Source organism: Melanerpes formicivorus, unplaced genomic scaffold (genome assembly GCF_026170545.1).
Source record: "Melanerpes formicivorus ecotype bairdi unplaced genomic scaffold, bMelFor1.0.p_v2 SCAF_281, whole genome shotgun sequence".
Taxonomy (NCBI): Eukaryota; Metazoa; Chordata; class Aves; order Piciformes; family Picidae; genus Melanerpes; species Melanerpes formicivorus.
Genome location: NW_027142633.1, coordinates 73039 through 94701, shown reverse-complemented (window position 1 = coordinate 94701; position 21663 = coordinate 73039). Strand labels below are relative to the sequence as shown.

General features: G+C 65.9%; 4 protein-coding genes across 9 annotated transcripts; 1 reads left to right on the top strand and 3 right to left on the bottom strand.

Moving 5' to 3' along the window:
• Positions 1–445: 445 nt before the first annotated feature.
• TMEM216 (transmembrane protein 216) lies at positions 446–3112 on the bottom strand. Of its 3 annotated transcripts, none has more exons than XM_068170096.1 (5): positions 2756–3112; positions 2161–2262; positions 1965–2077; positions 902–1103; positions 446–784 (listed from the first exon to the last, which is right to left on the bottom strand). In XM_068170096.1, the coding sequence occupies exons 1-5, from the start codon at positions 2779–2781 to the stop codon at positions 769–771; spliced, it is 459 nt and encodes a 152-aa protein (XP_068026197.1). In that variant the 5' UTR covers positions 2782–3112; the 3' UTR covers positions 446–768. The 3 variants fall into 3 exon arrangements, with proteins under 3 accessions (XP_068026197.1, XP_068026200.1, XP_068026199.1); XM_068170099.1 differs by having other exon boundaries at positions 2161–2233; XM_068170098.1 differs by having other exon boundaries at positions 449–784; positions 1965–2057; positions 2756–3108.
• On the top strand, positions 2005–13005 carry CYB561A3 (cytochrome b561 family member A3). Of its 4 annotated transcripts, none has more exons than XM_068170093.1 (6): positions 2005–2028; positions 10040–10245; positions 10920–11128; positions 11217–11371; positions 11546–11702; positions 11854–11964. In XM_068170093.1, the coding sequence occupies exons 2-6, from the start codon at positions 10062–10064 to the stop codon at positions 11875–11877; spliced, it is 729 nt and encodes a 242-aa protein (XP_068026194.1). In that variant the 5' UTR covers positions 2005–2028; positions 10040–10061; the 3' UTR covers positions 11878–11964. The 4 variants fall into 4 exon arrangements, with proteins under 4 accessions (XP_068026194.1, XP_068026193.1, XP_068026192.1 ...); XM_068170092.1 differs by lacking the exon at positions 2005–2028 and adding an exon at positions 7432–7490; XM_068170091.1 differs by lacking the exon at positions 2005–2028 and adding an exon at positions 8025–8187.
• On the bottom strand, positions 3895–7991 carry TMEM138 (transmembrane protein 138). The gene is made up of 5 exons (XM_068170095.1): positions 7919–7991; positions 6771–7013; positions 6507–6678; positions 4400–4475; positions 3895–4297 (listed from the first exon to the last, which is right to left on the bottom strand). Exons 2-5 carry the CDS (start codon positions 6896–6898, stop codon positions 4185–4187), a joined length of 489 nt encoding a protein of 162 aa, XP_068026196.1. The 5' UTR covers positions 6899–7013; positions 7919–7991; the 3' UTR covers positions 3895–4184.
• Positions 13006–13924: 919 nt separating the features above from the next.
• On the bottom strand, positions 13925–21646 carry TKFC (triokinase and FMN cyclase). Its single transcript, XM_068170090.1, has 18 exons — positions 21614–21646; positions 20648–20699; positions 20353–20542; positions 20149–20259; positions 19886–20067; positions 19264–19342; positions 19026–19115; positions 18903–18937; positions 18724–18808; positions 18564–18653; positions 17315–17431; positions 17038–17157; positions 16429–16566; positions 15818–15924; positions 15619–15722; positions 15486–15519; positions 15280–15369; positions 13925–14165 (listed from the first exon to the last, which is right to left on the bottom strand). The coding sequence occupies exons 2-18, from the start codon at positions 20651–20653 to the stop codon at positions 14013–14015; spliced, it is 1731 nt and encodes a 576-aa protein (XP_068026191.1). The 5' UTR covers positions 20654–20699; positions 21614–21646; the 3' UTR covers positions 13925–14012.
• Between the last annotated feature and the right edge of the window lie 17 nt (positions 21647–21663).

The window sequence follows — 21663 nt, the reverse complement described above, 5'->3', positions numbered from 1 at the left end:
GGATGCTGCCCTGCCCTCCCTTTCTCTGCCCGCCCTCCCTCCCCTCTCTCCTTCTCCTCCCGGCCCTCCCTCCCCTCTCTCCTTCTCCTCCCGGCCCTCCCTCCCCTCTCTCCCTCCCCTCTCTCCCTCTCTGCCCTTTGAGCGGCTCTGAGGTGACAGGGAGGAGCCTTGGGGCTTTGGGAGGGGCTCTGACCCCTCCATCATCATCTTATACCTCTTGAGGGGCTTGTGGTGCCCCTGTGCCTGCTCCCCTTCACCCCTTCCGCATCATCTCACCCCCCGAGGGGCTCTCGGTGTCCCCCTCCTGCCCCCCCCGAGGGGCTTTCAGTGCCCCCTCCTGATCCCCCCCCCCCCCCAAGGGGCTCTCTGTGACCCTGTGCCTTCTCTCCTGCCCCTTCCTTCACCCTCCCACCACTTTCTGAGGGGGACTCCCGTGCCCCCCGAGTTGGTTTTGTTGTGGGGGTGGGGGGAGCGCAGCTGGCAAGCCCTTGGGGGCTCCCCCCAGCTGCTGGGGGTGAAGGCAGAGTGCCAGGCAGCAGGTAAAAATAACTCTTTATTGGAAAAGAAGCCCATTCTGCTGAGAAGGTAGAAAAAAGGGCACCAAAGATCTCCCACTTCTGCAGCCCTGGGAGGGAGCTGCACCTCACAGACCCACCGAGCCCCCTGGCACCAGCCCCCTGGCACCCAGGGGCCACCAGCTCCCTGCCACCTCGCCTACCTGTGCCACTCTGCCCCTCTGGGCCAGGTCCTTTGGCATGGCACGTGGCCTCAGTAGGAATCCACACTGTGAAGAAGGGAGGAAGGGGAAGGTCTCAGTGCCCAAGGCCAGCCTGGCATCGTGCTGTGCCAGCAGCATCACCTGGCGCCGTCCACCCCCCCAACCCCCACCAGAGTGAGGTACCTGGAGAAGGAGACCAGTGCCAGGATGCCCAGCAGCAGCTCCCCAGCATAGAAGAGCAGGAGGATGGCATTGAGGATGGCCTCCAGGCGCAGGGCATAGGTCTGCAGCAGCAGGTAGTAGGTGGCCAGCACGGCCGCAGGGACGGTCAGGGCCAGGCTGATGGAGAGGGGCACCCTGCGCTGGCACAGGTTGCCCTTGGAGCCTGCCAGGGGGAGGGAGGGGAGGGGGGCTCTGAAGTTGGGGGGGATGTGGCAAAGGGCAGCACTGTGGCTTCCCAGCTCTGCCTGGTTCCAGTGCCATGGAATCAAAGATGGGTTGGCAGAGGTCTCAAAGGTCATGGAGCCCACCCAGCACTGCCAGGGCAGCACCAAGCCACAGCCCTCAGCACCACAGCTCAGAAACCCCTCCAGGGAGGGGGACTCCAGCACTGCCCTGCAGCCTGGGCCAGGCCTTGATGACCCTCAAGGAGAAGAAACTGTTCAAGTCCAACCTAAACCTCCCCTGGGGCATCTTGAGGCCATTGCCTCTTGTCCTGGCACTTATTGCTTGGCACAAGAGCCCAGCCCCGACCTGGCTCCAGGCTCCTTGCAGGGAGCTGCAGAGAGCCAGAAGCTCTCCCCTCAGCCTCCTCTGCTCCAGGCTCAACACCCCCAGCTCCCTCAGCTGCTCCTCCCCAGCCCTCTTCTCCAGACCCTTCCCCAGCTTGGTTGCCCTTCTCTGGCCCTGCTCCAGCTCCTCAATGTCCTGCTGAGAGTGAGAGGCCCAAAACTGACCCCAGGGTTCCAGCTGTGGCCTCAGCAGTGCCCAGCCCAGGGGACAATCCCTGCCCTGCTCCTGCTGGCCACACTCTTGCTGCTCCAGGCCAGGCTGCTGGTGGCCTCCTTGGCCAGCTGGGCACCCCCTGGCTCATCTCCAGCTGCTGTCACCACCCACCCCCTGCCAGCTCCTTTCCCACCAGGCAGTTTCCAGCCACTCTGCCCCCAGCCTGGAGCCTTCCTGGGGTGGTTGTGACCCCAGTGCACCGCAGGGGGGCGCCACCCTCCCGGCTGTCCCCAGCACTTACCAAAGAAGATGCGAGTGGCTTCAGTACTGAGGTAGAGGAAGAGGAGCACCACGTCCAGCACCAGGTTGGTGTAGGGGTAGGGCAGCAGCAGCACTGCGGGCACAGCCACAGAGCTGCCCTCAGGGCTTGGCCTGGGCCTGGGGGTCTTAGTGCCCGGCGTGGGTGCAGGGAGGCTGGGCTTGGGTGGGGGGCTCACCCTTGTACACGAAGATGAATCCCTCCAGGAGGAAGTAGGTTGCGCTGTACCAGCCGTTGAGGAACAGCAGGACCTGCAGCGGGGCCGAGGAGCGCTGGCGGCCTGCGGGTGCGAGGCGGCCATGGGCGGGGTGGGAGCCACGCCGAGCCCGGACGGCCCCGCTCCGGACCCCGGCCCCGCTCCGGACCCCGGCCCCGCTCCGGACCTCGCTGAGCCCTGCCCTGCTCCCACTCCCACCCCGCACCCCCGGGGCTGCCCCAACTCCCCCCGGGGCTGCCCCAACTCCCCCCGGGGCTGCCCCAACTCCCCCCGGGGCTGCCCCAACTCCCCCCGGGGCTGCCCCAACTCCCCCCGGGGCTGCCCCAACTCCCCCCGGGGCTGTCCCTCCCGCTCCCCGCTGCCCCCACCCGAAGCTGACCCTCCCGCTCCCCGCCGTCCCCCCGGCGCTGTCCCCCCCGCTGCCCCGCCCCGGAGCTGTCCCCTCCGCTCCCCGCCGTCCACCCGAAGCTGACCCTCCCGCTGCCCGCCGCGCCCCCTGGCTCCCGGCTGCCCCTCCCGGAGCCGTCCCCCCCGCTCCCCGCCGCCCCGCACTCACTCCTGGGCGCCATCTTCCATCGCCATGGAAACCGCCGCCCGCGCCCGGCCGCTCTCTCCGTCCCCTCTCTATGGTTTAGGAGAGGTTTGAGGCCTGCGCCCGGCCGCTCTCTCCGTCCCCTCTCTATGGTTTAGGAGAGGTTTGAGGCCTGCGCCCGGCCGCTCTCTCCGTCCCCTCTCTATGGTTTAGGAGAGGTTTGAGGCCTGCGCCCGGCCGCTCTCTCCGTCCCCTCTCTATGGTTTAGGAGAGGTTTGAGGCCTGCGCCCGGCCGCTCTCTCCGTCCCCTCTCTATGGTTTAGGAGAGGTTTGAGGCCTGCGCCCGGCCGCTCTCTCCGTCCCCTCTCTATGGTTTAGGAGGGGTTTGAGGCCTGCGCCGCGGCCGCACTCCCGCTGCCCTCCTGAGCCATGGGTTCGAATCCCGCGTCCCGCCGAGGGGGCTGAAAGGCCGAGCAAGAAGCGAGCCTTTCTTCCTCCGGTTCCCCTTCCGGCTCTGCCACCTTGGAGTCTAACTGCAGGCTGGGGAAGGCCACCGGGAGGGCAGCTGCCATCACGGGGAGGGAGAGCATCCCAAATCCCAGCATGGTGAGGGTGGGAAGGGCCCTCTGGAGATGACCCACTCCAACCCCCCCGCCGAGGCAGCCTCACCTAGGGAAGGCCACACAGGAACACACCCAGGTGGGTCTGGAACGTCTGCAGGGATGGAGACTCCAGCACCTCTCTGGGCAGCCTGTCCCAGTGCTCCCTCAGCCTTAAAGAAGTTCCTCCTCATGCTTAGAGGGAAGTTCTGATGTCCAACTTTGTGCCTGTAACCCCTTGTCCTGAGCACCACTGACCAGAGCCTGCTCCCATCCTGCTGCCCCCCACCCTTGAAGTATTGCTCAGCATGGCTGAGATCCCCCTCAGGCTGCTCTTCTCCAGACTACACAGCCCCCATTCCCTCCCTCTTTCCTCATCAGAGATGTCTCAGTCCCCTCAGCCTCTTTGGAGCCCTTTGCTGTACCCCCTCCAGCAGCTCCCAGTCTCTTGCTCTGGAGAACTGCCCCCCCTCGATTCCAGACGTGGCCTCACCAGGGCAGCAGAACCTCCACTGACCTTGGGGCACCACAAGCCCTGGATGGAGAGCACAAACAGCAGGAAGCTTCTGGAAAAAAACCACTCATCCTCTTTTATTTCATTCCCTCTTGACACAAACACTCAAGTCCCAGCAGGAGCTGCAGCCCCAGGCTGGACCTCCCCACCCCGCAGCCAGGACCGGCTCACCACCCAGGCGGGACGCGCTGGGACGCCCCCGCGGCGAGCCCAGCCGAGGCGGAACGCAGGCAGCTGCAGGAGCCTGGACCCTTCCCCAGCGGAGCCAGCAGAGGGCAGAGAGGTGCTGAGGGCTGGAGGGTGGGGGGCGGGCGGCCCAGAGCTCGCTGGCGGTCCCCCATCAGCCCCGGAAGTGTGCAAACTCCTTGCGCAGCCAGAGCGAGTCCTGGTAGAAGAGAGGGTCCCCCAGGTGCACTGCTGTCCTCTTGTAGAAGTAACAGTAGAGCACGGCTGCTGTTGGGGGGGAGGAGAAAAGGACTGAGGCTAGGCGGCCCCCCACAGGCTGCCCAGAAGGGGTGGGAGGCTGGCAGGGAGCCTGTGCCCCCGAGCCCTTACCCAGCCGCTGGAAGACAAAGAGGGTCTGGAGGCTCTCGGTCCACACGAAGCGGCTGGGGTCTCGCCAGCGCAGGTTCTGAGGCAGGCAGGCAGCAGGCAGCAATCATAGAATCATAGTATCATAGAATCAGTCAGGGTTGGAAGGGACCACAAGGATCATCCAGTTCCAACCCCCCTGCCATGGGCAGGGACACCCCACACTAGATCAGCCTGGCCAGAGCCTCATCCAGCCTGGGCTTAAACACCTCCAGGGACAGGGCCCCAACCACCTCCCTGGACAACCCATTCCAGGGCTTCACCACTCTCATGGGGAAGAACTTCCTCCTCACATCCAGCCTGAATCTCCCCACCTCCAGCTTCATTCCATTCCCCCTAGTCCTATCACTCCCTGAGATCCTGAGCAGTCCCTCCCCAGCCTTCCTGCAGCCCCCTTCAGATCCTGGAAGGCCACAATGAGGTCACCTCGGAGCCTTCTCTTCTGCAGACTGAACAGCCCCAACTCCTTCAGTCTGTCCTCACAGGAGAGGTGCTCCAGCCCTCTGATCATCCTCCTGGCCCTGCTCTGGACACCTTCCAGCACCTTCACATCCCTCTTGTCATAGGGGCTCTAGAACTGGAGGCAGTACTCCAGGTGGGGTCTCAGCAGAGCTGAGCAGAGGGGGAGAATCACCTCCCTTGCCCTGCTGGCCACACTTCTCCTGCTGCAGCCCAGGATCTGATTGGCTTTGTGGGCTGCAAGTGCACACTGAGAGCTCCTGGTGAGCTTCTCCTCCCCCCAGCACCCCCAAGGCTCTCTCCTCAGGGCTGCTTTCCAGCCAGTCCCTGCCCAGCCTGGATTTGTGCCTGGGATTGCCTCCACCCAGATGCAGGACCCTGCACTTGCTCTTATTGAACCTCCTGAGGTTGGCTTGTGCCCACCTCTCCAGCCTGCCCAGGTCACTTTGGATGGATCCCTTCCCTCCAGCTGTCTGCTGCACCACACAGCTTGGTGTCATCAGCAAACTTGCTGAGGCTGCACTCAATGCCACTGTCCATGGCACCCACAGAGATGTTGAACAAGACAGGTCCCAGGACTGATCCCTGAGGGACTCCACTTGTCCCTGGCCTCCACTGGGCCATGGAGCCATTGACAGCCACTCTCTGGGTGCAGCCATCAAGCCAGTTCCTTATCCACCTAGTGGTCACCCCTCACACCCATGTGTCACCAGCCTGAGCCCAGGCTGTGGTGTGGGACAGTGTGGAAGGCTTTGCTCAGCTCCAGCTAGACAACATCAGTTGCTCTCCCCTCATCTATTAATTTTGTCCCCTGCAATCACCCCCTGCTAGTTTAAGGGCAGCACCCCACACCTCTGCCTCCCTTGGGCTGGCTGGGAAGGGGCTAACCACCCCCCACACCACCCCCCACCCCCAAAAGTTAAGCAGCTCAGGGGATTTAGCCAGCGAGCCAAGGCCTATTCTGGCTTCAGACTCCAGATCCCTGCAAATCCCTGGCAATCCCCTGCCAGCATGGTGTGGGCAGCGCTGTGCCTGCTACCTGCTTGGGCACCCTGGCACCACCTGGGCCCCCAACCCAGTTCAAACCGTGTGCCCCCTCTCCCTTTGGGGCAGTGGAATGAGGGTGCAGCCTCACTCAGAGGGTGGTCAGGGCCCAGGCAGAGCTTGAGGCTGCTCCTCCAGGTGGTGGTGGCAGGGGGAAGGGGACAAGAGGGAGCTGAATGTGAGGAGGGAAGGGTGGTACCAAGACCCCTGAGAGCCCCCAGTGCTGCCAGCAGAGAGAGGGGGCTGCTCCCCCCCCCAGCCCCCCAGGCTCTGGTGTTTGCTGGGGATTAATCCCAGGTAAAAGAGGAGCTGCTGTGGTGGCCTTCAGCTGGGGATTACCCCAGCCTGGGCTCCTGGGAGCCAGCAGAGAGCTGGAGCTGCCCAGGGGAAAGAGGATTTTCCAGCAGGTCATGGCCTTTAGGGAAGGGGCTGGGATGGGGGCAGTTCCCTTCCAGCCTGATGCCAACCAGGGTGGGGCAGGGTGGACACCAAACTGTCCCTGAAGTGGCTTTCCCCTCATGAGAGAGGGCCTTAAACGGGAGCCAGCCCCAAGCCCACCCCAGCTCACCATTAGCCAGATGTGGAAGGAGATGCTGAGGGCCAGGTAGGCTGCTGAGAGCAGGATGGTGCCCTTGAACTTGTGGAAGAGGAGGTTGACCAGCCCAGCTTGGAAGACAAAGGTGTTGAAGAACATGAGGAAGATGATGATGACATTGAAGAGGATAGCAATGTCCTGGATGCTGCAGGGAGGAGAGGGATGGTGGTGGGATCCCCCAGCCCAGCCCAGCCCTCCCCACTGTGCTGCCTGCTGTGTCCCACCCTCAGTGCTCACATGAAGAGGACGAGCTGCACAGCAGGGGCTGCACGGAGCAGCTCGGAGAAGGAGTTGACAAAGAGGTCATAGGAGAGGAGGACAAACTGCAGGAACAGCACCAGGCTGTAGTTGCTGGTCTGGAGCATCTTCTCTCCCCCAGGACTGGAGCCTTCAGCTCCAGCATGCCCAAGGGCAGGGCCAGCTCATGCTTTGGAGCTGAGGGGGCTCAGCCTTGCCTCTCCTTACAGCCAGGACCTGGAGCTGGGGGACACACACACACACACACAGAGAGGTTTTGGTTGCATCATTCCCCCCCACACCCCCTGCCCTGCACCTCACAAACCTCCTCAGCCAGCAAGCTGCAAGCAGGCTCAAACCAAAGGGCTTCTGCCATGCTCTGCCCCTGCTCTGCAGGCTGAGCTCTGCTGGGCTCAGGTTTGGGCCTCTCCTTCCCCCAGCTCCCGGCTGAGGGAGGGCTGTGAGTCCCAGGGAGCACCACCCAGGCAGGCTGCTGCCAGCAGCTCCTGGGCAGTGCTGAGCAGGCCAGGCCACAGGGACAGGCCTGGGCAGTGCTGAGCAGGCCAGGCCACAGGGACAGGCCTGGGCAGGCTGTGCCCCGGCGCTGCCCTGCTTCACCCCACCCCTGGGCAGCCCAACCCTGCCTGGGGCTGAGGGCACAGGCGAGGAGAGAGGCTGGCTGGGCACAGGCAGGGTGGCACACAGCCTCCTCCTGGGGAGGTAAGGTGGGGCTGGCAGGGATGAGGGGGGCCAGGACGACTTGGGGTCCCCCATGTCCCCGCAGCAGAGTCCTGCCTTCAGCGAAGGAAGGCACAGGGCTGGGGGGGCGGGGGGAGAAAAGGGGGAGTGGGGGGGAAGGGAAAAGGGGGGGGGGAAGGGAAAGGGGGGGGAAAGGAAAAGGGGGGGAGCTCCCCGCCCCCCGATCACATCCCCTCCCTGCGTCGTCTCCAAGTCCCCTCGGCCGCCCTGCGTGATCCGCGGGTCGCTCTTCTCCCCTCACGCAGCCCTCGACCCCAGTCCCTCAGGAGGCCTCAGCACCGGGCGGGGGGAGGGGGAGGGGAGGATGTTCCCCCGCAGCACCCCCGCGGCGCTGCGGGCAGCCGGTGGTCCCCGCCGCCGCCTCCCGCCCCGCGCGGCCGGGCGCTGACCTGCGGCCGCCATCTTGCGTCTCCAGGGTAACGGCGCAGCCACACAGGCGGCGGAAGTGACGTTAGCGGAAGTGGCTGCGCTGGGGATGGGGGGGTGGGACCGCTCTGGCCGCCGCTCTCTATGGTCGCGGCTCGGGGTGGGTGTGGCGCTGGAGGCCTGGATCGCGGCCACCATCGAGGCGGGAGGCCAGAGCGGTGCCGGCCGGCATGGAGGCGCTCGGCGAGGCTGAGGGGGCGGCGGGGCCGAGCGGGCGGCGGGCGGGGCTGAGGTACGGCCCCGGGAGCAGGCCGGGAGCCGCGGGGCTGGCTGCGTGCTTCCCGAGGCCGGGAGCAGCCCTAGGCTCGGGCCCGCCCCGTGCCGCAGCAGCCGTGGGGGCGGGCTGTGTGGCACCAGGCGGTAGGGCAGCTGTGGGGCCTGACCCGCGCCCCCGGGGCTGGAGGAGCCCTGGAGCAGCCGTAGGGCCTGGCCCCGTGTCGCCAGGTCAGAGGGAGCCGTGGGGCCAGGCTCTGTGCCACCAGGCCTGGAGGAGCTGTGGGGCCAGGCCTCTGTCACTGGGGCTGGAGGAGCTGTGGAGGAGCCATGGGGCCGGGCCCCACGTCCCCAGGCTTTTGGGGAGCTGTGGGGCCAGGCTCTGTGCCACCAAGTCCAGGGGAGCTGCAGAGCCCTGGCAGTGAGGCAATCCTGGCTCCAGACCCCCCATGCCCAGGCTCTGGGGGAGCTGTGGGGCCAGGCCCTGTGCCACCAGGTCTAGGGGAGCAGTGGCAGTGAGGCAGTCCTGGCTCCAGACCCCACATGCCCAGGCTCTAGGGGAGCTGTGGGGCCAGGCTCTGTGCCACCAGGTCTAGGGGAGCAGTGGCAGTGAGGCAATCCTGGCTCCAGACCCCACATGCCCAGGCTCTGGGGGGGCTGTGGGGCCAGGCTCTGTGTCACCAGGTCTAGGGGAGCAGTGGCAGTGAGGCAATCCTGGCTCCAGACCCCCCATGCCCAGGCTCTGGGGGAGCTGTGGGGCCAGGCCCTGTGCCACCAGGTCTAGGGGAGCAGTGGCAGTGAGGCAGTCCTGGCTCCAGACCCCACATGCCCAGGCTCTAGGGGAGCTGTGGGGCCAGGCTCTGTGCCACCAGGTCTAGGGGAGCAGTGGCAGTGAGGCAATCCTGGGTCCAGACCCCACATGCCCAGGCTCTGGGGGAGCTGTGGGGCCAGGCCCTGCGTCACCAGATCTGGAGCAGGCTTGGGGCCAGACTTCACATCCTCTTTAGGGCTGCTGTGGGGTACTGGCTTGGAGGGAAGTGTGTGAGCACTGTGACCAGCACTGGCAGGCCTCAGAGGGAGTGGGTGGCTGAGCTCACAGTCCCATGGGTGGCTGAGCTCATGGTCCCATGGGTGGCTGATCTGGGTGGGGACAGAGCCATCCCCTGCCCCACCAGGGGACACAGATAGCTGTTTCTGGAGGCAGATGCAAATGGCCAGGCAAATGAGCAGAGCCCCACTCCTGCCAGTCACCTGCTCCAGCCCTGTGGGCTGAGGGGCAGCACCCTGAGGGCAGGGTCGTGCCTGAGAGGCTCTTGCCCCACCCACGGAGCTGGTGCTGGCACAGAGTGGGTAGGAGGGGGCTGGGGCTGCCAGGAGCCAGGGCAGGGTGTCTCTCTGCACCCATTTGGGGTGAGCCCTCTGCTGTGGGTGCAGCTGGGGGGGAGGGGGTAGAAGGTGCTGAGGAGGGCTTGAGAGGGAGTGCAGGTGCGGGGGGGGGGATGGAAGTGTGGCTGAGGTGCAGATTTGGGGGTGTTGGAAAGAGCAGGGATGTGTGAGAGGGAAGGAACTGCTGGGGGAGGGGAGGACACACACAATGCAGTGGGGCTGGGCTTACAGGAGACACTGCAGCCCCTCGGTGGTGCCCTGCTCCCTGGGCTGCAGCGTGCTGGTGCCCAGAGAGCTGGCTGTGAAGGGCCCAGTCTCACACTGCATGGGCAGCAGCTGGTGGAGGGCCATCCCCTCTCTGGGGTTTGCCTGCTTCCCCTTTGGGGCTGGCTCCTCCCTGGGGCTGGCTGCAGGCAGCTGGGGGCTGGGGCTGGGTGCCGGAGCTCCCCGGGGGGAGCCTCAGCGCTCAACTTGCTCTTCCCCAGGAGCCAGCAGCCAGGCACTGCGATGTGGGACCTGCCCTTCCTGCCCTTCAGCGCCCTCCTGGCTCTCCTGGGCGTTGTCTGTGTGGCCTTTGTCAGTGCCTGGTGCCAGTACTGGCGTGGAGGCTTCGCCCTGGATGGCAGCGCCCGGACCTTCAACTGGCACCCGGTGCTGATGGTGACAGGCATGGTGGTGCTCTATGGGGCAGGTGAGTGGGGGGCAGGGGTGCTGCCAGCACAGCTCCTCCAGGAGCCAGCACTGTGCCCTGGGGGCCAAGAAGGCCAATGGTCTCCTGGGGGGCATGAAGAAGAGTGTGGGGAGTAGGTCAAGGGAAGTTCTTCTGCCCCTCCACTCTGTCCTGGTGAGGCCACAGCTGGAGTCCTGCCTCCAGTTCTGGGCTCCCCGGGTCAAGAGAGACAAGGAGAGAGTCCAGGGGAGGCTCTGAAGGTGCTGAGGGGCCTGGAGCAGCTCTGTGAGGAGCAAAGGCTGAGAGCCCTGGGGCTGTGGAGCCTGCAGAAGAGCAGCCCCAGAGGGCAGCTGAGCAATGCTCAGCAAGAGCTAAAGGAGCTGTGGGGGGCAAGAGGCTGGGGCCAGACTCTGCTGAGTGGTGCCCAGGGCCAGGCCAAGGGGCAGAGGGCACAAAGTGGCAGGCAGGAGGTTGCCTCTGAAGCTGAGGAGAAAGTTGTTTGTTGTGAGGGTGCTGGAGGCCTGGAGCAGGCTGCCCAGAGAGGTTGTGGAGTGTCCTTGTGTGGAGAGCTTGCAACCCCCCCTGGGCACTGTGCTGCTGGGCAGGGTGCTGTGGGTGCCCTGCTGGGGCTGGCTGAGCTCCAGAGCTCCCTTCCCAGCTCACCGTGCTGGGGCTGGGGGATTCTCTGCCAACAGCAGCCCTGGTGTACCGCCTGCCCCCTGCCTGGAGCGGCCCCAAGCTGCCCTGGAAGCTGCTGCACGCCGGCCTGGCGCTGGCTGCCTTCGCCTTGGCCGTGCTGGGGCTGGCAGCTGTCTTCCGCTTCCACAACCAGCAGGGGACCCCCAACATGTACTCCCTGCACAGCTGGCTGGGGCTGGCCACTGTTCTCCTCTTCTCCTGCCAGGTGGGTGCTGCTTCAGTCCTCATCCCCACCCCCTCCCCCCTGCCCCCCCAGCCCTCCTGCTGCTCAGCCTGCCCTCTGCCCCCCGCAGTGGCTGGCCGGCCTCGCTGCCTTCCTGCTGCCCTGGGCCCCCGCCTGGCTGCGCGCCCTCTACAAACCCCTCCACGTCTTCTTTGGCTCCACCATCCTCATGCTGTCCCTGGCCTCCTGTCTCTCAGGCATCAACGAGAAGCTTTTCTTCAGCCTGTGAGCACGGGGCTGGGCAGGGGGGGCAGGGAGGGAGGGGGCCTGGGGCTGCTGGTTGCTGCAGCGAGGGGAAGCGAGCAGGTTTCAGCCTCGGCAGCAAGGTCGAGCCGCAGAGCTCCCCGCTGAGGGGAAGCAGGGAAGCAGCTCTTGGTGCCTTTTCTGCCCCTTCCCCAGGAAGAATGGGACAGCTGAATACAAGCTCCTGCCCCCTGAGGCCGTCTTTGCCAACACCCTGGGGCTGCTGCTGCTCCTCTTCGGGGTGCTGGTGCTGGGTGCCTTGGCCAGGCCCAGCTGGAAGCGCCCCGACGCCGACTGCCCGGACGCTCGCCAGGTACCAGCCCTGCTCTGGGGCCACAGCAGCTCACAGGGGGGCTCTGAGGAGCTCTGTCCCCGGGGAGCTCTGTGTGCTCTGTCCCCGGGGCTGGGGAAGGGGCTTGGGGAAGGGGTGGCAGGCACTGGGGTGACTCAGGCTCTCCCCACAGCCTCTGCTGCCCGCCGAGCGCTGACACCTTGAGGCTTCTCCTGGTCCTCCTGGGGCTGCCAGCCCTGAGCTCTTCAACTCCAGCACTTCCCTGCCTGCTCTGCCAGCTCTCTCCAGCCTCACCCTGGCCAGGAACTCCTGCTTCCTGCTCCTGATGCTCCTCTGCCCGTGTGAGGAATGGGCTCAGCTCCCCTGAGGCGGAGATGGGGCTGTGCTGAGAAGGTTCCTTCGCCTCCTTTGTGGCCTCCCTGTGTTGGCCTCCTGCCTGCTGTAGGCTGAAGGCAGCAGCAGTGGGGTCATGGAATCATTGGGGTGGAGAGATCTTCAAGATCCTGGAGTCCAGCACTGCCAGGGCACCACCAAACCCTGGCCCTCAGCACCACAGCTCCACTGCCTTGAAGCCCCTCCAGGGATGGAGCCTCCAGCACTGCCTTGGGCAGCCTGGGCCAGGCCTTGGCAACCTTCAAGGGCAAGAAACTGTTCCTCAATGCCAACCTGAACCTCAACTCCAGGCCATTCCCTCTTGTCCTGGCACTTGTTCCTTGGCACAAGAGACCAACTCCCCCTGGCTGCAGCCTCCTTGCAGGGAGCTGCAGAGAGCCAGAAGCTCTCCCCTCAGCCTCCTCTGCTCCAGGCTCAACACCCCCAGCTCCCTCAGCTGCTTCTCCCCAGCCCTCTTCTCCAGACCCTTCCCCAGCTTGGTTGCCCTTCTCTGGCCCTGCTCCAGCTCCTCAATGTCCTTCTGGGAGGGAGAGGCTCAAAACTGACCTCAGGATCCAAGCTGTGGCCTCAGCAGTGCCCAGTGCCCCTGGGCCTTCACTTCCCCACTCCTGCTGGCCACGAGATTTCTCTGATGCTTCTGCATTTCTATTTCTGATGCTCCTGCCCCTGTCCTCAGCCCTCCACATGCCAGCCCTGTCCCATCCAGCTCTGCCAAACCAGCTGCCCTCAAGCCCTCCCTGCACCCTTCAAGGCTGCAGCCAGAGCTGTCAAGAGTCTCCCTGGGTCAGAAGCCACCAGAGCAGGCACCACCACCCTGCCTTGCCCTTCCCTGAGCTGCTGCTGCCTCTTCCTCCACCCCCAGGGGTGTGGGACCAGCCAAGAGGCCTCCCTGGGGCCCTCAGGGACTTGTAATAAATGCTGCCTTCTGCAATGTCTCTGTACCCACATTCTTGGGCTCAAGAGTTGGGTCCCAGGAGCTGGGGTGGCAGAAGTGGGTGCCTGGGGAGCAGGTCCTGGGCCTTGTGTCACCTCTGAGGATCTGCATTGTCCTTGCTGGCTCTTTGTCTGCTCCACCCTCTCCCCTGCTGCCTCTTTGTCCCTTTCACAGAACAGTTTTGGTTAGAAGAGACCTTGAAGGTCCAACCCAGCCCTGCCAGGGCAGCACCAAACCAGGGCCCTCAGCACCACCTTTCCAAGGCTCTGGAGCCCTTGCAGGGATTGGGACTCCACCACTGGCCCTGGGCAGCCTGGGCCAGGCCTTGACAACCTTCAAGGGCAAGGAATTGTTCCTCATGGCCACCCTAAACCTCCCCTGGGGCATCCTGAGGCCATTGCCTCTTGGTCCTTGGGGAAAGAGACCAACCCCCACCTGGAAAGAGCCAGAAGGTCTCCCCCCAGCCTGTTGTCCCTCAGCTCTTGATTCTCTCAAGGGCTCCAAGCTCCTTGCAGGGAGCTGCAGAGAGCCAGAAGCTCTCCCCTCAGCCTCCTTCTCTCCAGGCTCAACACCCCCAGCTCCCTCAGCTGCTCCTCCCCAGCCCTGTTCCCCAGCCCCTTCCCCAGCTTGGTTGCCCTTCTCTGGCCCTGCTCCAGCTCCTCAGTGTCCTTGCAGCAAGGCACCAACCATCTCCTCACCCACTCTGTGCCTGGGACCTCCTGAGCCCTGTGGTTTCTCCTCCCAGCACCTCGTGAGGAGGGCTGGTGGCCACCCCAGCAGCTTCCTTCCTCCCTGCCCCAGGAGCACAGAACCAGCTGCACCTCTCTACTGCTGTGCCCCTTGGGGGGGGACCCAGCCTGGAGGAGCTGGGTACAGCCCCACCAGCCTCTCAGGGGGATGGAGGCTCCAGGCCAGCTTTGGGTGACCACAGAGGTTTATTTGGGGTCCATGGGGGGTTACTATCAAAGCCCTTCCTGACTTCTGGAGGTGCTGCCCTGCTGCCCTCAGCCCTGCAGCCCCTCCAGCAGCGCTCGCAGCACCCCTGCCGCCGCCACAGCCCCGGGGTCAGGCTGCAGCAGCTGGGCTGAGCTGATGTAACTGGCTCGGCCTGCTCCAGCCTCCATGCTCCTGGTGGCCTCTGCTGCTGCCTCTGCACGCTGCCAGGGGGTGGGGACAACAAAAAGACAGGGATGGAGGGGGACAACACAGCCCCAGCAGAGGTGCCAGCTGCAACCTGGGCGAGCGGCACGGTGATCCCCACCCCCAGTTCATCCCTCCCAGCCTGCTGGTAGCACAGCTGGGGGGACGTGGGATGGGGGCTGGGGGGCACAGGGTACCCCAGCTGGCACCTCCCAGGAGTGGGGACTTGCCTGGGGAATGGGGGAGCCTGAGTTGTCTTTTCCTGGGGGACAGACTCCCTTCAGCTGTCCCTTCCTGAGGGACAGGGTCCCCTCCTCAGCTGTCCCCCCCAAGCCATCCCCTCCTGAGGGACAGGGACCCCTCCTCAGCTGTCCCCTCCAAGCCATCCCCTCCTGAGGGACAGGGTCCCCTCCTCAGCTATCCCCCCCAAGCCATCCCCTCCTGAGGGACAGGGTCCCCTCCTCAGCTGTCCCCCCCAAGCCATCCTCTCCTAAGGGACAGGGTCCCCTCCTCAGCTGTCCCCCCCAAGCCATCCCCTTCTGAGGGACAGGGCCCCCTCCTCAGCTGTCCCCCCCAAGCCATCCCCTCCTGAGGGACAGGGTCCCCTCCTCAGCTATCCCCCCCAAGCCATCCCCTCCTGAGGGACAGGGTCCCCTCCTCAGCTGTCCCCCCCAAGCCATCCCTTCCTGAGGGACAGGGCCCCCTCCTCAGCTGTCCCCCCCAAGCCATCCCCTCTTGAGGGACAGGGTCCCCTCCTCAGCTATCCCCTCCAAGCCATCCCCTCTTGAGGGACAGGGTCCCCTCCTCAGCTATCCCCCCCAAGCCATCCCCTCCTAAGGGACAGGGCCCCCTCCAAGCCCTCCCTTCCTGAGGCACAGGGCCCCCTCCAAGCCCTCCCTTCCTGAGGGGGAAGGATTGTCCCCACAGCCCCTGCTTTCCTAGGGCACAGGAGACCACCCCCTCCTCAGGTGGGGACAGGCTCCTCACACCCTGGAAGCCACAGCTCCCAACTCTCTCTGCATCCAGTGGCAGCTGCCCCAGGGCACTGCAGAGGGAGGTGGCCCTGCTTGTCCCCAGGGGTGTGTAGGTGCCAGCCCCTTTCCCAGACGTCCCCTCCCCCCCCGCCAGTACCTGCACAGCAGTGGAAAGCACCGGGAGCAGCTTGGCCCCGGGGCTGCGCAGGGCATGCAGAGCCTGAGCTGCAGCAAACAGCGAGTCCAGCTGGGACAGATGGGCACAAGGGCTGAGAACCAGGGCTGGGGACAAGCTGGCGGCCACCAGGGCCTGTGGGCACCGCGGTGGCACTGCCTGGCATCCCCCAGGCCACCAGCACTCACCATCGTCCTGTCCCCCGGCGCGGCTCCTCCGTACCTGTGTGGGATTGAGGCAGGGAAGGGCTTGCTAGGATCCTGCAGAGGATCTGGGGGGGCCCAGGAAGGTCCCCAGGGTGGGGGTGCCCGTGTCACTCACTTCTGCATGGCTTGGATGCCAGCATCCATGGCATCAGCCCACGCCGGGAGGTCGCTGCGGTCGAGCAGGGGCTGAGCGGCGGCCGTCAGGAACAGCCCGTAGAGCTGTGGGGACACCAGCACCACCCCGGGGTCGGGAGGGGGGGAAGGGGCACAAGGGGGGGGCCCCCAGGGTGACAAAGCAGCCCCCCTGCACTCACCACACCAGAGGAGCCACCCATCTTCTCCAGCAGCAGGTCAGCCAGGGCGGAGAGGAGCTGGGCAGGGGCTGCCGGGGGCGGCCCCGCACGCAGCCACTCCTGGATGGCTGCAGGGATGGAGGAGGAGGAGGAGGGTGGGATGGGAGCCTTCTGGTGGCCCCGTGGGGACGGCTGGGGGAACACCGAATTGCCCAAGGGGTATCTAAGGACCCCTGGGGGCAAGCAGGGCCAGCCCCCTCCAACGCCCTTGGGGCAGCTGCCGCTGGGGGCAGGGAGATTTGGGGGGGCTGTGGCTCCCGGGGTGTGAGGAGCCTGGCCCCTAGGGAGGGCCAGCAGAGGAGGGAGTGCTTCCCTGTCCCCTAGGAAAGTATGGACCGTGGGGACAACCCCTCAGGAAGGGATCTCTTGGGGGGGGGACCCTGTCTGCCCCCCAGGGAGGGACGGCTCGGAGGGGACAGGAGCCGCTCCCCGGCTGGAGATAACACCTGGAGTCTCCCCCATTCCCCAGGAAGGGGCAATCCCAGGGCAGTCCCCACTCCTGGGAAGCGACAGCTGGGGCACCCTGTCCCCACAAGCCCCCAGCAGCACCCCCCCGAGGTGCCAGCACCCACCTCGGGCAGCCCGGGCGTGCGTGTGGCCGCAGTCCCCGTCCCCGGCAGCGCGATCCAGCTCGTTCAGCTTCTCCTCCATGCTGAGCAGGGCGCTGCACACCCTCCCCAGCACCAGCTGCACCCTTGCCGTGCCGGGCCCTGCCACGAGGGGGTGGCACCCGGGAGGGGAGGGCACCCGGGAGGGCATGGCACCCGGGAGGGGAGGGCACCCGGGAGGGGATATCTCTCAGGACAGGAGGGCACCCAGGAGGAGGATGGCACCCAGGAGGAGGGTGGCACCCAGGAGGAGGGAGGATGGCACCCAGGAGGAGGGGGGAGGGCACCCAAGAGGAGGGAGGATGGCACCCAGGAGGAGGAGAGCACCCAGGAGGGGATGGCACCCAGGAGGAGGGAGGATGGCACCCAGGAGGAGGATATCTCTCAGGACAGGAGGGCACCCAGGAGGGGATGGCCCCCAGGAGGAGGGAGGGTGGCTCCCAGGAGGAGGGAGGGTGGCACCCAGCAGGAGGGAGGGTGGCACCCCTTATCCACCCCCAGAGGAGAGAGGGAAAGCGAGGTGTGGGAAGGGAAGAGCCCTGAGGGACCTGAGCTCCCCACAGCTGCCTGTACCCGTGGTGGCCTGATGCTGCACGGTCCCTGGTCCCTCCTTTGGTGCTGGCAGCTCCTGCCTCTGGCTCGTTGCAGGTGCTGCAGCCAGGTTGGGCCAAGCCATGGCCGTGGTCTTGGCATCTGGAGGAGAAGGAGGTGGGAGGAGGCTGGGTGCTGGCTCAGGGGCACCTGGCTGCCTCCTCACCGGGGCGTCCAGGACACTCCCTTGGCCTCCTGTGCTGGATGTCCCAACACCCAGGGCACGCCAGGTCCCCATCCCAGGGCACCAGGCACTCACCAATCAGCCTGACAAGCTCTTCATCCACCAGGAGGAGGGTGAGGGACACCCCAGCCATCTCCAGGGCCGTCATGAAGGAGCCCACCAGGGCCCGGGCGATGCGGACCCCTCTGCGCTCTGTGGGCAGGGCAGGGGCTCAGGGAGGGGGCAAAGGCTCCCCAGAGGCCAGGGGATCATGGATCACAGAATGGCTTTGGCTGGAGAGCACTCTCAAGATCATGGAGCCCAACCCTTCCCCCAGCACTGCCAGGGCACCACCAAGCCATGGCCCTCAGCACCACAGCTCAGAAACCCCTCCAGGGATGAGAGCTCCACCACTGCCCTGGGCAGCCTGGGCCAGGCCTTGACAGCCCTCAAGGGCAAGAAACTGCTCCTCATGGCCAACCTAAACCTGCCCTGGGGCAACTTGAGGCCATCTCCTCTTCTCCTGGCACTTGTTGCTTGGGAGAAGAGCTCAACCCCCACCTGGCTGCAGCCTCCTTGCAGGGAGCTGCAGAGAGCCAGAAGCTCTCCCCTCAGCCTCCCTTGCTCCAGGCTCAACACCCCCAGCTCCCTCAGCTGCTCCTCCCCAGCCCTCTTCTCCAGACCCTTCCCCAGCTTGGTTGCCCTTCTCTGGCCCTGCTCCAGCTCCTCAATGTCCTGCTGGGAGTGAGAGGCTCAAAACTGACCCCAGGATTCCAGCTGTGGCCTCAGCAGTGCCCAGCCCAGGGGACAATCCCTGCCCTGCTCCTGCTGGCCACACTCTTGCTGCTCCAGGCCAGGCTGCTGGTGGCCTCCTTGGCCACCTGGGCACCCCCTGGCTCCTCTCCAGCTGCTGTCACCACCCACCCCCTGCCAGCTCCTTTCCCACCAGGCAGTTTCCTTCCACTCTGCCCCCAGCCTGGAGCCTTCCTGGGGTGGTTGTGAGCCAAGTGCAGGACCCAGCTCTTGGCCTGGGTGAACCTCATCCCATTGAGCTCACCATGGACCCAGCGTGGCCAGACCCCTCCAGGAGTTTTCCAGCAAGGGCTCAGGAAGCAGCATTCTAGAGCCAGGTGCAGGACCCAGCACTTGGCCTCCCGTGGATCCAGCCTGGCCAGACCCTTCTGCAGAGGCTCCAAGCCTCCAGCAGGTCCACACTGCCACCCAGTGTAGTGTCACCTGCCAAGGCACTGAGGGTGCCCCAAGCCCCTCAGCCAAACCCCTGCTGAGGGTCCCAGTGCCAAGCCCTGGGGGCACAGCAGAGCCTCCCCCCTGCCCCCCAGCTCACCCAGGCAGCGCACGGCGGAGCCAGCCACGATGCCCAGCTCCAGGCAGGACAACCCTCCCAGGTTGTTCACCACCAGCACCACGGAGGATCCTGTAGGGGAGGGAGCAGAATGAGGCCCCTGAGCCGGGGGGAGGCCGCAGAGGGCCGGGGGGAGGCTCACCGGGGCCGAGGGGCAGGCGGGAGGCGTTGGAGGGGTCTGTCATGTGAGCCACCATCGTCTCCACCGCTTCATCTGCCGGCAGCAGCTGGGGGGGGGGCAGAGGGGGGGCTGTGAGGGCAGTGCTGGGCAGCAGGATGCTTGGGGGAGGGTGGGGGGAGGGCAGCAGGACCCCCACTCACCTTCATCCTGCGCACGCCTGCCTCGCCGTGGATCCCTGTGGGGGTAGGGTGGCATCAGCCCAGGCTGGGGGCACCTCCCACACCTGGCAGTGATGCCAGGGCCATGGGGGGGCAGATCCTCACCCAGGCCCAGCTCCATCTCATCCTCAGCCAGCTGGAAGGTGGGCTTGGAGCCCGGGACACTGCAGGGAGACAGGCTGAGCCCCAGGGTACCTGTGTGGGGAGAGGGCTGAGGTTAAGCCTGGGGGGCAGGGGGGGGACAGAACCTGATTTGCCCTGGGGGCTGTGAAATACCAAGAGGGATAAAAGGGAGGGGGGCTGGGGGATCAGGCACAGCCCCCAGGGTGCTCCACACACATACCCATGGCTTTGGTGACTGCTGACACCTTCTCAAAGATCTCATTCAAGCTTGCCCCTGCCTCAGCCAGAGCCCCTGCCACCTGCAAAGGGCAGAAGCATGGGTGGTGGGGGCTCCACTCCATCTCCCACCCCCTTAAAACCTCCCCCAAACCCCACAGGGCCAGGAGCTTGGGCACCACCAGCTCCCTGCCTCCAGACCTTGGGCACCAGGATGGTGCCACACAAGCCTCAGCTGCCAGCTCCCTTGGGGGCAGCCCCACAGGGCCAGGAGCTTGGGCACCACCAGCTCCCTGCCTCCAGACCTTGTGCACCAGGATGGTGCCACACAAGCCTCAGCTGCCAGCTCCCTTGGGGGCAGCCCCACAGGGCCAGGAGCTTGGGCACTATCACCTCCCTCCAGACAGACCTTGTGCACCAGGATGGTGCCACACAAGCCTCAGCTGCCAGCTTTCCTGGGGGCAGCCTCGGCAACCTCACAGGGCCAGGAGCTTGGGCACCACTAATCCCCTCCAGACAGACCTCGTGCACCAGGATGGTGCCACACAAGCCTCAGCTGCCAGCTTCCATGGGGGCAGCCCCACAGGGCCAGGAGCTTGGGTACCACCAGCCCCCTCCAGACAGACCTTGTGCACCAGGATGGTGCCACACAAGCCTCTCCTGCCAGCTTTCTTGGGGGCAGCAAAGGCGCTGTCATCCCCCACCACCACCATCCTGACGTCGGCGCCCTCCGCCCGCGCCCGCTCCAGCGCCAGCCCGAAGTTCAGCCGGTCCCCGGTGTAGTTCTTGACGATCAGGAGGGTGCCAGCTGGGGGAAGAGGAGGGTTTCGAGGTGAGGCTCAGGCAAGGAAAGGAGGTGAAAGCCCAAGCAGCAACCCCCACCCCTTACCTGCTCCCGCCTGCGTCACCGCTCTGACGGCGGCCAGGATGCTGCCCACGGCCGGGGAGGTGAAGACGGCGCCGGCCACCACGCCGGTCAGCATGCCCTGCCCGATGTACCCTGGAGGAGCAGGGGGGGGCTCTCAGGGGCTGTCCCGGGGGGGCAGCCAGCCCGTGGCGGTGGCGGTGGTGGTGGTGGTGGTGGTGGTCTCACCTGCGTGGGCAGGCTCGTGGCCAGAGCCCCCTCCCGACAGCAGAGCCACCCGGCCGCGGATGGCCGCCAGGTCGGAGCGCAGGACCACCCGGTGGCCCCGCAGCAGCTGCAGGCCAGGGTTGCAGGCCACCAGCCCGGCCAGCGAGTCGTCAGCACAGCTTGCCACCGAGTTGATCAGCTTCTTGGAGACCTGGTGGCACAGAGAGGCGGTGGTGGGGTACGGGAGCTGGCCAAGCCAAGCCCCGTGGAGGCGGAAGGGGGGCAGCGAGGGGCTCCCCCGGCAGCTGGGGCTCACCTCCATGGTGGCACAGAGCAGCCCAGGCTGCCTTCAGCTCCGAGTCCAAACTCTGTTGGGAAGTAGCAGGGAGGGCAAGGTCCACCACAGGGCACCACTTGTCCTCGTGGAGACGGCCTGGCCTGGCACAGGGACAGCAGGAGGGGGACAGGGCGGGATATGGGGTGACTGGTGGGAGGGAGGAGCTGGGGTCGGTGTTGTCTTTGAATGGGGAGGTGGGGGGATAGGGGGGAACCGAGGTGGGATAAGGCTCACAGCAGAGACCTCCTCATAGAGCGAGGGACCAGGATGGGAGAACCTCCAAAGCAGGGACCCCATCCTGGGGTGGGAGGAGACCTGGGTGGGATCATCCCCATGAGCAGGGATCCCACCCCCGGGTGGAGTGGAGGCAGGGAGGGATGGACATTGTCCCTGGGGAAGAGGGGGACCCAGGAGTGGGTGCATCCCCCCAAGCAGGGACCAAGGAGAGACCAGAGTGAAAGCAAATCCCACCCTTTTGGGGTGCGGGGTGCCCAGGGGGGGTGCACCCCCCAGCAGACACCCCTTTTTAGAGTGTGAGGTATGCAGCCCCCCAACAGGGACCCCTTTGGAGGTGCAAGAGGGACCTGGGTAGGTGCACCCCACTATCAGGAGCCCCCTCCGGAGTGTATATCGGGGGATGACCACGGGGTGCATCCCCCTTCCCCCAGCGTAACCTCCCCCCCAACCATCCTGGAGTGCAGTGGGAGGAGCAGAGTGGGGTTGCACCCCCAAAACGGGGACCTCCCCCCAGCCATCCAGCGTGGGAGCAGAGCCCCCCCCTCTCCATCGAGAACCCTCTCAGGTTGTAGGGGGGGGGGACGCTCAGGGGGTGGCACCCCAAAGCAGGGGATCCCCCCCCCCCCCACCCCGCGCCGCGCCCTTCCCCCTACCCGCAGCGCAGGGGACCCCGCGCGCCGCGCCCCGCCCCCGCCGGAGCATCCCCACCTGCCCTCTCGTCTGCTCCTCCAGGTCCTCCAGGCTGCCTAGAGCGGCCA

What these genes read in the sequence shown, in the direction of transcription:
- CYB561A3 (XM_068170091.1), top strand. Translation starts at nt 8,126, where the DNA reads ATGGAGGCGCTCGGCGAGGCTGAGGGGGCGGCGGGGCCGAGCGGGCGG. An exon ending in GGTGGTGCTCTATGGGGCAG is followed by an intron (nt 10,246 to 10,919) that starts GTGAGTGGGGGG and finishes CTCTGCCAACAG; the next exon opens with CAGCCCTGGTGTACCGCCTG. An exon ending in TTCTCCTCTTCTCCTGCCAG is followed by an intron (nt 11,129 to 11,216) that starts GTGGGTGCTGCT and finishes TGCCCCCCGCAG; the next exon opens with TGGCTGGCCGGCCTCGCTGC.
- TMEM138 (XM_068170095.1), bottom strand. Translation starts at nt 6,898, where the DNA reads ATGCTCCAGACCAGCAACTACAGCCTGGTGCTGTTCCTGCAGTTTGTC. An exon ending in GTGCAGCTCGTCCTCTTCAT is followed by an intron (nt 6,679 to 6,770) that starts GTGAGCACTGAG and finishes TCCTCCCTGCAG; the next exon opens with CATCCAGGACATTGCTATCC. An exon ending in CCTTCCACATCTGGCTAATG is followed by an intron (nt 4,476 to 6,506) that starts GTGAGCTGGGGT and finishes TGCCTGCCTCAG; the next exon opens with AACCTGCGCTGGCGAGACCC.
- TMEM216 (XM_068170096.1), bottom strand. Translation starts at nt 2,781, where the DNA reads ATGGCGATGGAAGATGGCGCCCAGGA. An exon ending in ATGGAAGATGGCGCCCAGGA is followed by an intron (nt 2,263 to 2,755) that starts GTGAGTGCGGGG and finishes TCGCACCCGCAG; the next exon opens with GCCGCCAGCGCTCCTCGGCC. An exon ending in AGCCACTCGCATCTTCTTTG is followed by an intron (nt 1,104 to 1,964) that starts GTAAGTGCTGGG and finishes TCCCCCTGGCAG; the next exon opens with GCTCCAAGGGCAACCTGTGC.
- TKFC (XM_068170090.1), bottom strand. An exon ending in CAGGCGTGCGCAGGATGAAG is followed by an intron (nt 18,809 to 18,902) that starts GTGAGTGGGGGT and finishes CCCCCCCCCCAG; the next exon opens with CTGCTGCCGGCAGATGAAGC. An exon ending in CGCCGGGGGACAGGACGATG is followed by an intron (nt 15,370 to 15,485) that starts GTGAGTGCTGGT and finishes CATCTGTCCCAG; the next exon opens with CTGGACTCGCTGTTTGCTGC.